Below are 13,447 nucleotides of genomic sequence, written 5' to 3' on the forward strand. Positions count from 1 at the left end.
AATATAATATGATCCACGTGTCTGTCACGAAATATTTTACTGAGGCACTGACACCGACAGGAAACATTTTCTGACTTTTAAAATTTGTGGCATACTCATCAAACTTTAAAGCTGAAATCTCGATTATTTTAAACAATTAACGTATGATGTGCCATATATGCTAATTCTTTATTAGCAAGATTTTAATAAATACCTGTTTTGCCGACTGTCTCTAGGGCGTCATTACATTTTCATACTAGCAACTAACGAGTTTGAAATACAACATGAGATGGATCTTACATAACTTACACTGAGTTCTTAAACTAACATGTAATTGTCATTTTTGATGACTCACGTTCTTCAAAAGCACTAACGATATTTGTAAGTTAACTCAGTTTTTCAGTTTCTGACTTTTCGCCACCATAATTTCCTACTGGGATGCTGTGTTTTCGAAGATATCATGTAATTTGAAGAATATATGACTGTGACAGATAATTTGCTGAAGTTCTCTGCTTGGCAATACTTAACACATTTCCCATCTTTATAAATTAATAACAGGTAATATTTATTTATTTGTTTATTTATTTATTTATTTATTTATTTATTTATTTATTTATTTATTTATTTATTTATTTATTTGTTTATTTATTTATTTCATTCACCTTTCGATAATCGATAGATCGATCTATCGTTCTATCTGTCTATCTATCGATCCAATAATACAACATCCTTCAATAATTTCAATCATGGAGTGTTATAGCGTAAAGTAAAAAATTCAACGTTGCAGCCCCTTTAAATGATAATGATAAAAAACATTGAACATAATTACTCCGTGTCAGAATTTTGTGTTGAGGTTACATTATCTTTCTATACTTACGCGTTAATATGAGCTTCCTTTTTGACAAGTAGAAATAATTAACGAATTTTATTTCATTATATTAGTAAATACGTGTAAATCAGACGCAGAGATGGACGGTAAGTCAGACAGACTGACAGAACTAACAGACACTCACCATGTATATATGGTGTCATCATTGAGGGACGTACGCGTGTCCACACTTTCAAGGCCATTTTAAACACAAGTAGCGTTGTTCGTTCAAGTTAAGGTAGTGTGCTTCTCGAAAGTGGAAGGATTAAACTTTTGCTCAAACTTACCTCAATTAAACCTTTTAACTATTTTCCTCAACGAATCAAGAATAAAAATCAGGGCCGCCTCGCAAAGTTTGGTACTAGAGAAACAAATTACCTAACATTTACCGATCTTTATAATTGAAAATGGCCTCCATCCTGTGTTAACTCTACAAGGCTAAAAGAAAACAAAGTTCGATTAATGATTAATTCGACAAACTGAGACACTCTAAATATTTCTTACTCCGAGCTTTAGAGTGAGCCCCACCTTTTTAAAAAAAAATTGAGAGTCTGATGATATTTGTCCCCAAGGCTCGTTTTAACTTCAGACAAAGTTTCAATGTTTCTTTATTTCGACAGTTTAATATCAACAAATGGCCGAGGAATTTCCACTACCGGTACAAATACAGATACATCACATTGTAACTATCATCGCCTGTCGTAAATAATTGATGACGTGTGTCACAGAGTGTTATCGTAGTGCAAACATTACACTGACATTTCAATCAACGTGATTGTCCAAGGCAATCCACGTGATTCCATTAATTCAGCTGCTGATCCTGACCTAGAATGTGACCTAGATATCAAAGAATGACTGTTTCGTGATCCACTTTAAATAAGAATATTGACCTCTAATTTGGAGAAGAAAGTAGGTCGCCATGTGATGTGGATGTAGTGCGCCATGGGAATCACGTGATCTAAAGGTGGCGGAACGATTCCAGATGATACTCGTCGCTATTTGCAAATTTTCTTTCCGATCTGACCGCACCTTGCAAAATTGCATTATCATAAAATTGCCTTGTGAAAGGTTCATGATTCAAGAGACGAGACACTGTGAGACAATTAAAACACAGGTAAATGACAAAGTAACCCCTCTACACGATAAACTTTGCTACAACCAATCAGATACATCATAATTACTACGTAACAACTGTGTTAGGAAAAGTTATCGGGAAAGAGCGTTTGCGGTAAAAGTTTTGCTGCTTTCCACTGAATTAAAGCCGGATTTTTATGAATTCGTCTTGTATTTTTACTTTTACTTTAATTTGTTTCCCATTTTCTTCCCGATTGCATATTGTTATCTATTTCATGTCAAGACCACATATTAACTTTGCGTTGTGGCTCACAGATCATATTCCTGTGAGAACCTATCTCTACCGTTGCCTGCTTTCAGTTCGTTGGATAACCTTAAAGGAATACTGTCACCTGTTCCAATTTTGCCACAGTTACCATGGAAAGAGAAAATCTAACCAATCACAGATTTTAAGCGGATGGCCGCTTTTTAAAAACAGCGCCCTCGCATGAGCATTTTGAATACCAAGGAATGCCCCTTTGACCATATATGGGCATATTTCGATTACAGATGACTGTATACCTTTAATATTTTCAAAACTTTTAAACTTCTTGAATATTTGTGAAATTGTGTGACGTTCTACACAAGTAGTTAATGATTATCCCTGGTGACATTAAATGTAGGACACAAAAATGCTATCATTTTAATTGGCCTTATCACAAAGGTATTGCACCATACATGTGTTCGATTTCCCACATAGCTTTTAATACGATAGGAGACCTGAGTGTCCTACATGGTGCACGGTCACATGTTAATAGCTGTGTTCGCATTTTTCTTCAGTGTTGGTCAGTAACCACTGCGTGACGTCTTGTTTACCCACAATGCAATAGTAGCGTCTGCAAAAAAGGCAGTAAATGAATTTGACGTAACGACTGTATTGATGCGGCTTCGAATGAAATTAAGACAGCTCTCGATATAACTTTGAATCCTTAAATAGTTGCTGCAACTCTTGCTAACATTTTTATCCGTTTCTTCAAAGAAATCAAGAACCTTTTCTTCTTCTTTGCGAAGCATATTAAAGTACCAATATTAGCCAGGCGCACTCAATTCATAGTGAATATATAGTTTGCAGTGTTGTCGTTGACACGTAGATTCCAGTTGGGGCGAAAGTTTCGACCTCCTGGTGCTGTGGCGCAATACTCGCACAAATGTCCCTGATAAAATTCTATAACATGTGAGTGAAATTTCAAATGTTATCAGTAATTTGTTTTGTAAAATATTTATTTTTGCATATGTCTGGTTGTATTATACGGTGACTCCATTGGTTGCTGTCCGTATGATAAGTTTCGAATTGAGATAAACGATCTGCTTCGGAACCCGGTTTTCTGTATATGTTTGTATTCTTTTTAAATTTGTTTGAAAAAAATGACTTAATTTGTTCAGCAAACCTTTGGTAGGTCACCGACCTAAATACAGTAATGATAAAACAGGATAAAACCTTTGTATGTAATGATTAACATAGTAATTTAGATAGTGACTTGTCAGCAAATTGAGACCGTATTTTGCTGGCAACAGGTGTGACTTTTCCAACTGATAAGGCCGTCTGCAATCAGTTACGATCCCCAATGTAAAATCTGAGATATTGTCAACAAAAAAACACTGTACCTGCAATGGATGACGTGCTAAACAAGCTATGTATCTATGTATTCCATATGTCATACAAACGTCTTGAAGTTATTTCCTAAGCGACGCAAAATGTGTACGCCTCTGCATTGCACTACGTTTCTCGTCATGTACTTACACTGCTCACAGTCGTCATTTCCCCAACGTAACGTAGACAGCAAACAATCAAATCGTAAGCCGTTTTTTCCACGAACAAATGTTTTATTACTTGGTAGAGTATATTGAAATACAGAGTATTTAACCTTGCATACAAAATGCACTGAGCTGTTTACAATTAAAAGCGTGTTATTGAGCAGATTAATCGTGTTCTCCACCAGAATTCACGTTGTGAACACCTTTTCGACTGAAAACTGTACTTGACAAGTATGATAACAATTATTGCAAGCGTAAAAATTACTTTACCAGCAAATAGAAATTGAACAGGAAGTGTAAAAAGTGATATTTTCAATGGTGTATGTGTATGTCACCACAGGGTACGGCTCAGTGTGTACATGTTGTATTTTAAAGTGTGTGGTTAACACAGCTGTGAATTTCTCACGCCAAACGATAACGATGGATTCATTACTGTGCGCATACTCTTTAAGAAATTGCATAGTTGGCGCATGGTATTTGATCAAACTATTTCGTCCCAGATAAACATACAAACAAACATGAGAGGGACATCAAAACGTGTTCGTACAAAGACCAAAGAAACACAAAACCACTCAGCTAAGTGTACAATGTAGATGTTTGGGAATAAGCACGGTTACCGGCGGGAGAAGGGTGAGGAAGTATTTTGTCAATTTTTGTAGCCCCCTCCCCTAACGACGATCCCCCAAAACTTAGCCAAAAAGCTAAGAGCCCCCTTTGTTGGCAAGATTAATTTTGGAGGCGACTCGCAGCGATTTCGAAGCTGTTATCCAATTGGGTGGCTGAATCTTACCAATATAATGAAAACAATACAAATAGACTCCCTAAGTGGCTGTGAATAGTGACAATCGACCAATCAGATATAACCTTGCAAACACGCTGCGAGTCAGCCCTAATTTTGGAGGCCCCTTTACACGCAAATATAAAAATCTTTATAGCCGACTGACCTTATCCTGTAAGCTCCTACTGTCGTGTATGCTGTCTGTTTATCTATCTATTCATCAATCTGTCTGTCTGCCTGTATGAATGTATCTATGTATGTATGTATGTATGTATGTATGTATGTATGTATGTATGTATGTATGTGTCTATGAATCTATGTATCTATGTACGTATGTATGTATGTAAATTGACAAGTAATGCAATGCCTTAACCTCAGTCTGCTTAGGCTGCGTTCACAAATAACGATTAGGGGGCTGGAGGAATCTCGAATGAAATCTTATTTTTTTTCAGATCCTCCCTAAGTGCCCTAAAAATTTTCAAATGCCCCCTCTATATATGCAAAATTTTTCAAGTCCCCCCTTACTATCACTGGCCCGCATGTTTGTAAAGGATGTGAGCGCAGAAAAAATAAACATGTATTGCGCCGTTCCGCTCACAGGTGTTCAACACTACATGTATTAGCATTTTATATAGACATATTCCAAAGGCAAGTTCTTTAAATGCATCAGTGAATTTTTTAGATTTATTGGTCTAAAAGCCAACTTGAGTTAATCCAACTCTGGCCAGGTCAATTGCTCCTGCTGAAGAGCACACAAAATGACAATCATGAGAGAGTAGGCAAATTGTGAATTCTGGCTAATTGCCATATTGCACAGTGACCTACCAAAAATTGTTTCAAAAATGCAAGACATATATGGATTAGATGCTACTCAAAATTGACAATAAAACATTTATAATCCCTGAAATTTTTGGTGTAATAATTGCAAATTTGGTTTAAAAAATAAATAATTCCATTTGGTGACATATTTTTTCTTTTAGTCTTTACTGTTCAAAGTTTTACTTCTGTATCATTTTAAAACAAGAATGTGAAAATTTAGAAAATCAAGCATGGTGACCCCATCTTTTTTCTTTAATATTTGATTATTCTCATATACAAGAATTCAAAAATTTCTGTGTGTTCTTGCATGTATTGCTCTCTGGGCTGATCTTGTGTACAATTATGTTTCATTGTCATGAGCGTTGTTTGACCCAAACTCTTCTTCAACTACCATGTACATAGGAGTCAGAGCTATCTCTGTCACTGTTCAGGTGTATGCAGTGACGGTGACACTGCAGTAGCAGAGCATTAATGATAGTGACACTACCCATAGGCAGTAGCTGTATTAACTTTGATAATTTTGGCAATATTTTTGTTCAATTTTACAACTAAGTTCTGGTTCTTTTTCCTACAGCATGTTGAACTGTCCAGTATTCAGCTTGCTATCACAGCCTATGTATGTGTACCATGCATTTGTATCACTGACAACTGACTGTCAGTCTGGACTCTAATTAAATTATCACCAAATACATTTATATTTATATATACGGGCTTTGTCGACAAACTAAATATTGTGTGTTTGAGCATGCTGTAGGGAGATAGCAAGAAACTGTACTTGTTATATTGCATAAAATATTGCAAAAATCATCAACAGTTGCAGCTTCTGCCCTGTTACGAGGCTCAAGTTTGTTTTTTTTTACGACAAATCGCACGTTTAGATTTTTTCGAGATAAAAGTCATGAAATGCGACAAAATGGTTCTAGATTTTGTTAAATTATTACTATTACTAACATTACAACATTTTGATGACATAAAAATGGTATTCATCATTGAATTACCTACAAAAACTTGGAATTCGAAAATGTAAAACACAAAAGGGAACCAAAAATGTTCAAGTCCCCCCCCCCCTCTCTCTCTCTCTCTCTCTCTCTCTCTCTCTCTCTCTCTCCCCCTCTCTCTCTCTCTCTCTCTCTCTCTCTCTCTCTCTCTCTGTAACAGTACATTTCGGTCACACGGTTATGCAATGACATTAGATGAAGGCCCAGCGGGATTAATCGAGAGCAGACCTAGACCGAGCGTTGTCGGATCAACCTTTAGGGAAGGGCGCCATCAAAGGTCAACTTAATAAATCTGCTGTTTGAATACGTTGATTTACATTACTACACATGCAGACAAATAGTTGTGTATAAAGCTATATGGGTGTTATATAAGATTTCAATTGCTTATTATTCCTATAACAATTACATAATCGAAGGTTGAAATGGAAAATAATAAAGAGACAAAAAAACGACGTGACAGTTTCAAAAATTACAGATAATTTAGTCGTATTGGAAAATTTCCAAAGATTACAAGCAAAGACGATCACTATCAACAATATAAAACGCAAGTTTGCGACATTTGAAAAGTTTGTCAGTATTGGAAAAGGGGAATTTTTCATTGTTTTTGTGCATTCTTCAAATGTTTTCTAAAGATTCTCGACCCATTCCTCAGTAGACTTACTCCACTAGATCCTTCAGCCGGAAAATAATGCATAATATTTATCATATGTAGTAAGCTTATCGATTATCAAAGTATTTGAAATATTTTCAGGGAGATAAAGCCACATACGATTTACTTTTCATTTTTTCCAAAATTCTCTGAGTTTATACAAAAATAATCCTTAGCAAAGGCAATTATTCAGCAAATGAGCAAATGAAATTATGCATTTCTTGCAGTTAAAGCAGTTAGCGCGCGACATGTTCGGAGAATTGTGTGTAATGTGTCCCACTTTAAATTTTGATTGAGAGTCAATGACGAAAGTAAAAAAACAGGGAACAATTATACATTAGTGAGCAATAAGAGCTATTCTTCACTTTTCAAAGTGCATTGACACCAATCAAACTCATTTCGTAAATTTCACATTACTTCTCGGGCTCTTTACTGTCGTGTCGGATGTCATCCATTGAAATTGAGCGGAGACACATATAGGGTCTTGCAAAAACGACAAACAGTATTAAAATCAGGAAGTGAATCTCACATTTTAGTTTTAATTCTCTCACTTGAAATACCGTCAGCATGATCACACCAAACACAAAACCACTCATTCCATTTCCGTCAGGTTCATTGTTAATTTCAGTCTTCAACTTTAACGTTTCTGTAATTTAATGTTAGAATTTTCTCCACAGGAATATTCCAATGAATAAACAGTTCCGCTTTCTTTAATGATACTTGGGCCTTGTCATATCATTATAGATTCGTTCACCATAGCAATCCCCACTCAAGATGTTTCTGTGACGAGGGACTGGGTAGCAGATTTTGTGTAATTATGACACGCTTAGTGCCTGGCGTTTAAATTTACAGTCGCCATCAGTCAAGTTTCGGTAACTTTACGATGTATGAATACACCCACCTTCCCTGGTGATTCATGCTTATAATTAGGTGATCACGTCATCAGGTCACGCTTGTGACTGGGGTGTTTTCTTTTTACTGTGCAATCACATTGTGGCTAGGATTTACCATTGTTCAACCAATAGTGTTTTCGTTCTCAAGAATGCTACACTGAAAGAGAGAATCCCCTTTTCCTGCAAGGTAAGTTGGTCAAGCTTTTTGCCCTCTGTCAATCGCTATATATGAAAATGTTCCATTTGTAATTTGCATCTTATTCAGTATTCATTAGCGTGAAATTATCTGTATCACGTCAACAACAGTGCACAGAGAACTGCTGACACTTCAGTAATACGTAATGCATTCCCATAAATCTTACTCGTTCTTTCTATTTCAAAAAAAAACTGCCCTTTTCATCCTTAGACCCGGACGCTACGCTGAAGGACGTACGGTGCCTCTAGAACTAGCTTGACTAAGTGAGTATACGAATGTATCTCCTTCTTACATCCATGGCATACGAGCCTTTATTTCGTTAGAATGTTGATGTAGCACAGCGTGTTAATTACTTCCATGGTTAGAAGCAATGAGGCGAAATATCGAACATTCACGGTCCCTGTCGTCATGCATGTAGGTCAGTGACGCCGTCGTCGGATAGATAGATCGACGATGGTTGAGTCATTTACGTGTATGCATGTGTTACTTAACGTACTCCGCTGTAGTCAACGCATAGACTGTATGGGCATGAGGGGACAGGGAGACTACCGTCTGTAGTCAACGCATAGACTGTATGGGCATGATGGGGCCGAATGACTGGTCAGCGTAACGATTACTTGGACCGCGACTTTCCTAGACAATGTCGGTTTTGTTTGTTTGTTTTTGGGGTTTTTTTTGAAATGTAGTAAATGATATAGTAAGTGATATAGTCGAGTCCCGCATGCAGTTCAAAAAAAATCTTACAGTGAAGTGTCTCAATTTCAAACCCAATGTCGTTTGTCGAGGTTGTTCGTGTTAGCAGCCGTCGAAGTGGCGTAACCTTCAAAATCGTGAAGGTGCAGAACCACAGCAACTTCCTGGTGCATTGTGAGGAGTCATTAGCATATCAATTTATCATTGCAGGAGGAAATGGTGTCCGGTGAGGGACTGGATAAAAATTACATGGGGGAGGCCGGTGTTTTTAGGGAAATGGGTCGTGATTTTTCGCGCAAGGATTTTTGAATGGCCATGAAATTCCACGCATGTCTTTGGGAGGGGCACCATTTTTTACAGCTGGAATGCTTCGTCCAAAAATATAAAAATCATAATACATGGGAGTCTGGGCAAACTATTAACACCCCTAAAACAAGCTATATATGTACATTTATATATGTATGATAATTTATGTAAATGTACTTTGCATGAAGTGGGAAGTAAAAAGTGCATGTGTGTACAAGAAATTCGATTTGTGGATTTCATCGAAAATGTTGATTCGCCATGGTAGTCAATGAGAAAACTATGAACGATTTATTCCAATATAAAACTAGCAAAATCTGTGTATTTATAGACGTTTGATCATGATTAGAAAAGGATGGTTACGAGTGCATATATTTACAAGAAATTTGATTTTGGAATGTCACCGAAAATGCGGATCCCTTATACTTGTTTGTCTATGAGAAAACTATGCATTATATTTTCCCTATATAAAATTAGCAATATTTGTGCATTTATAGACGTTTGATAATTGACATAAGTGTACTTTATTATAATAGGGTAACTGAAAACTTCACGCTACAGTGTAAATTAACCTCTGTAGTTTAATGAAACGTAAAAAATAATGACTCGGAATGGGGTTAAATAAGTTGTTAATGGCTTTTGAAATTCTAATTATACTAAGATCCACCAGATTAATGAGAAATATTGAACGCAAGCTATCTCACTCAGCGATCAAACTTGCACCGTCAAGTTGTCAAGAACGGCGTGCAGTTGTTTTCTTCAAAATGACAATCAAACTTCTTTATACTAGTATTTCCTAATATTCCTTCTCAGTTAATTGCTTAGATGTTTGCATGTACATCGTGCTAAACTCACGTCTGTGAAACGTTACCACTGAATCAGTAAAGATGGGTGACTTTGCAATCTCGTGCTTTTGTTCATAAACTATCAAACGAGAAAAAACGTTTTAAGTTGCAAATAAGCTCGTTATCAAGGGAGTGCAAACAGTTGTTTAAAGAGCGTTACTTTCAACTTGCCTCAATCACGGTCCCTCCTCCTTTTGTGGAGGGACCGTGCCTCAATGGAGTGCTTTGCCTTTCTTATGTCAGAGATTTGCGTGGCTTTTGTCAGTTATGCAAACTAGTTGTACGCATCACAACACAGCAGCTTCATTAAAGTGAATGGCTGAGACCTTCCCCGTACCTCCATGTTGCACACAGCTACCAGTCATGGCGAGGACAAAAATGATGCTTCAAACTCTGGTCATCTGCCTGTTGCTGATACACGTCAAATTTAGTGACGGGGGTGAAATCGATGAGCTAGACATCGCTGCGTTCAACGTCCAGGTGTTTGGAAGGACGAAGATTTCAAAGCAAATGGTGGTCGACACGTTGAAGAAGGTAGAGTAATGTGAACTTGCATTATAATTAGCTCCACGTTGAATGAATCCTGGTCGCGTTGTTGTGTATCCTATCAAAAATATCACAGTGGCGCGTCTTATCTGAAGTATCACAGTAAAGTGAAGGACAAAATAAAACAGGAAAACAATCCCAAGTAATCTAACGTTTATCAGCTATAAGCATTTTACTTGGTTGCCTAATAATTGTTATGCAATATCCTTCTCATTATGAATGAAGTCAATGTGTAGACCACAGAATCCCTGACCAGACGAATCACGTTGTATCTTACATTCATTTACAGGTTATCGTGCGTTATGACATCATTTTGATCCAAGAAATCCGCGACAGTTCTGAAACTGCTATTTATGAATTACTGGACATGGTCAATGAGGTTTCAGATCATGAATATTCATTAGAGATCAGCGACCGGCTTGGACGTTCCTCATCCAAGGAACAATACGGGTTTCTGTACCGGTAAGCTAATCATGTCTTAGGAAGGGTCATTATTTGATTCATATGCACACTTCTTTCTCTGTGACTTCATATTGTCTAGTTCTTTATCGGAAACTGAGAAACAAAGTTGAAAAGAGGAGTTTGTAATCCGTGCCCCATTCAGGTTCATCGAACGTCGTGCTCTCCACAGGATTCCAGTGTAACTTGTTGACTACCTAGCGGGCTGCATAGCCATCATTTGACTGAAGACGGCCTATTATTTTCAATTTGACAACTTCGGGTTTTTATAATCAAGTTTCATGTCTAACATAGGATATCGGTTTTTACAAAATTAGATACCAAAGCTATCTGAACCGCATAATAATCGTTTAAATTGTTTATCATGCTCATACACCTTTCAATGACAAAAAACGTATTCTTTTTCTGTGGAAAAATTTGGTATAAAAATTTTATAAGAAGGAACATAATGTTATACCCCGTCGAGGCAGGAGACAATTTGCCCTCCTACACTCGGGCACATAGGGGTGTAATAATATTAATTATAACACGCCACATGCTCATTCCGTGTTGCGATTCGCCAGAAAACATCATGTGACAGGAAAATAAATACGTCTAGTCCCCACAGAATCTATAGAAGTGACGAAAGAGGGTAATTTTGAAAGACTTTTCCCAGGAAAATAGCTTTTGATCAAATTTGCAAAACGTGACCGTAGTTTAGTCTGCAATGAAACAATAGTAGGCGATGAGCGCCCGGGATGAGCGACGGGCCTCTCTGAAACATCAATATTTTCCTTTCCATCAGCGTAAGAACTTGAACAGCTCATCGACGAATATTGTAAGTGCAACCAAGGGTGCTGCTAGGTATGCTTAGAGTATTTCTTTGGAAGAAAGTGATACTACTGTTACCGCTGTGGAGAAATCGCCAAGTAAACTTGTCATAATGGATTGTTGCGGTGCATAATATCAAAACACATTTAAAAAAAATCATAACATTAATACAACATGAGCCTTAGGCGTGTTATAAAACACCTATAACCTGGTCTTTATTCGGGCTATAGCGTCCTTATTACCCCTCGTGGCCGTGTGTTACCAGAAACACATCGATATACCCCGAGGCCGTAGGCCTCGGGGTATATCGATGTGTTCCTGGTCACATGATCAGCTAATCGGTGTTTATTGTGAGAACTCCTACACTTCTTTTCACACACAGTAAAGGCCCCTAGGAACAGAGGCAATAAAACAACAAGTCTCAAAATGAAAAAATAGTGTCTACAAATATTGAACAACCCATGAAATGTTCTACTTTGCTCTTATTCATCTAATGCAAATCAGATTTTCCCCATATCTTCCACTCGCTGATAGTGTGATGGAGTTTGTTACTTTCTGCGTAATCCACTATGTCATTTTCATGTTACTTTCTGCGTAATCCACTATGTCATTTTCATTCTGACGAAAAAAGAGAAACAAAAAACCCAAAAATTATGATTGCAAAGTCATTTAAAATCGCTACATATACGCAATGTCTTTTTCATCATGAATTTATCTTGTGATTCAGAAACGACAAAGTACAAGTGGTTGAAAGTTATGTCTATGACGATGGCGAAGAGACGAACGGAGATGACACATTTGAGCGAGAGCCATTCGTGGTCAGATTTTCGTCGCCCACAACTCGTGAGTAATAACGTTTCGAAAGATTCTGGTCGAAATTGATTGGACGTAGCTTGTCATGATAGGTCTTTGTGAATATTCTGTATGATCGTTTATCAGTGTATCCTCATACAATTAGACTTCTGCTCTATGGGTACATCGCAAGTCTCAGTACTCAGATATATGACTCTCTTGCTGTTGTTGTTGTTGTTGTTGTTGTTGTTGTTGTTGTTGTTGTTGTTGTTGTGGTCATGATTTCGAATAAGTTTGGTATCTCGGCAAGCTGAGCAGCCACTCTAGGAGCACTAATTTAAATTCAAAATGTTGCGATAAAGGACATTTATGAAGAATTGTTTCATTTTTTCTTCATGTCACAGAGTTAGGAAAAGGTGGCAACTTTTTTATGACCATACGATGTATGATAAAAGGAAAATTGTAGGACAATGATACCAGATTCAAACCCTGTCACTAACAATGGAGTCATTCAACCACTCACACTTTATTGCAAACAATTATCAATCAAACTTGTCTTACACCAGGGATTCTGTTCACTAGATCAATCAGTTTTGTTTTTAACCGTTCCTCTCTGCAGTGGTGTCTGATTTCGCTATGGTTGCTATACACACCAAACCGTCCGACGCAGTAGGTGAGATAGATCGTCTAACCGATGTCTACGATGACATTGTCATTCGTTTAGGAATACAGGTAATGTACACCAGACTTCGAAATTGAATCTTATTTGTCTTGCCCACAGTCTTGCTTTAACTGGCGGTTCATGGATAGCTTCCTTAAATCAGAATTGAATATCTTGATCGTTCCATAACATGTCTTTATAAAAAATTTATACAGAATGATTTAATATGAACTGGTTTCTCAACTTGTATATTGGGTAAAAATTTATCAATCTGCCCAGCGGACTTCCTT

At 37.2% G+C, this 13,447-nt stretch overlaps 1 protein-coding gene across 3 annotated transcripts in view; it reads left to right on the plus strand.

The window, feature by feature from the left end:
• The first annotated feature begins 7,891 nt into the window (after window positions 1-7,891).
• LOC139117985 (deoxyribonuclease-1-like) overlaps window positions 7,892-13,447 on the plus strand; it is a 29,038-nt gene continuing 23,482 nt past the window's right edge. For 2 of the 3 annotated variants that reach the window (XM_070681245.1, XM_070681248.1), the window contains exons 1-6: window positions 7,905-8,039; window positions 8,259-8,311; window positions 10,133-10,423; window positions 10,725-10,897; window positions 12,432-12,547; window positions 13,116-13,228. In XM_070681245.1, the coding sequence (XP_070537346.1) occupies window positions 10,205-10,423; window positions 10,725-10,897; window positions 12,432-12,547; window positions 13,116-13,228 (621 nt within the window). In that variant the 5' untranslated portion in view covers window positions 7,905-8,039; window positions 8,259-8,311; window positions 10,133-10,204. Of the gene's footprint in view, window positions 8,040-8,258; window positions 8,312-10,132; window positions 10,424-10,724; window positions 10,898-12,431; window positions 12,548-13,115; window positions 13,229-13,447 lie in introns of all 3 variants that reach the window. The other variant, XM_070681247.1, reaches the window with a different exon arrangement.

This window comes from Ptychodera flava, chromosome 18 (genome assembly GCF_041260155.1).
Source record: "Ptychodera flava strain L36383 chromosome 18, AS_Pfla_20210202, whole genome shotgun sequence".
In the NCBI taxonomy this organism is placed as follows: Eukaryota; Metazoa; Hemichordata; class Enteropneusta; family Ptychoderidae; genus Ptychodera; species Ptychodera flava.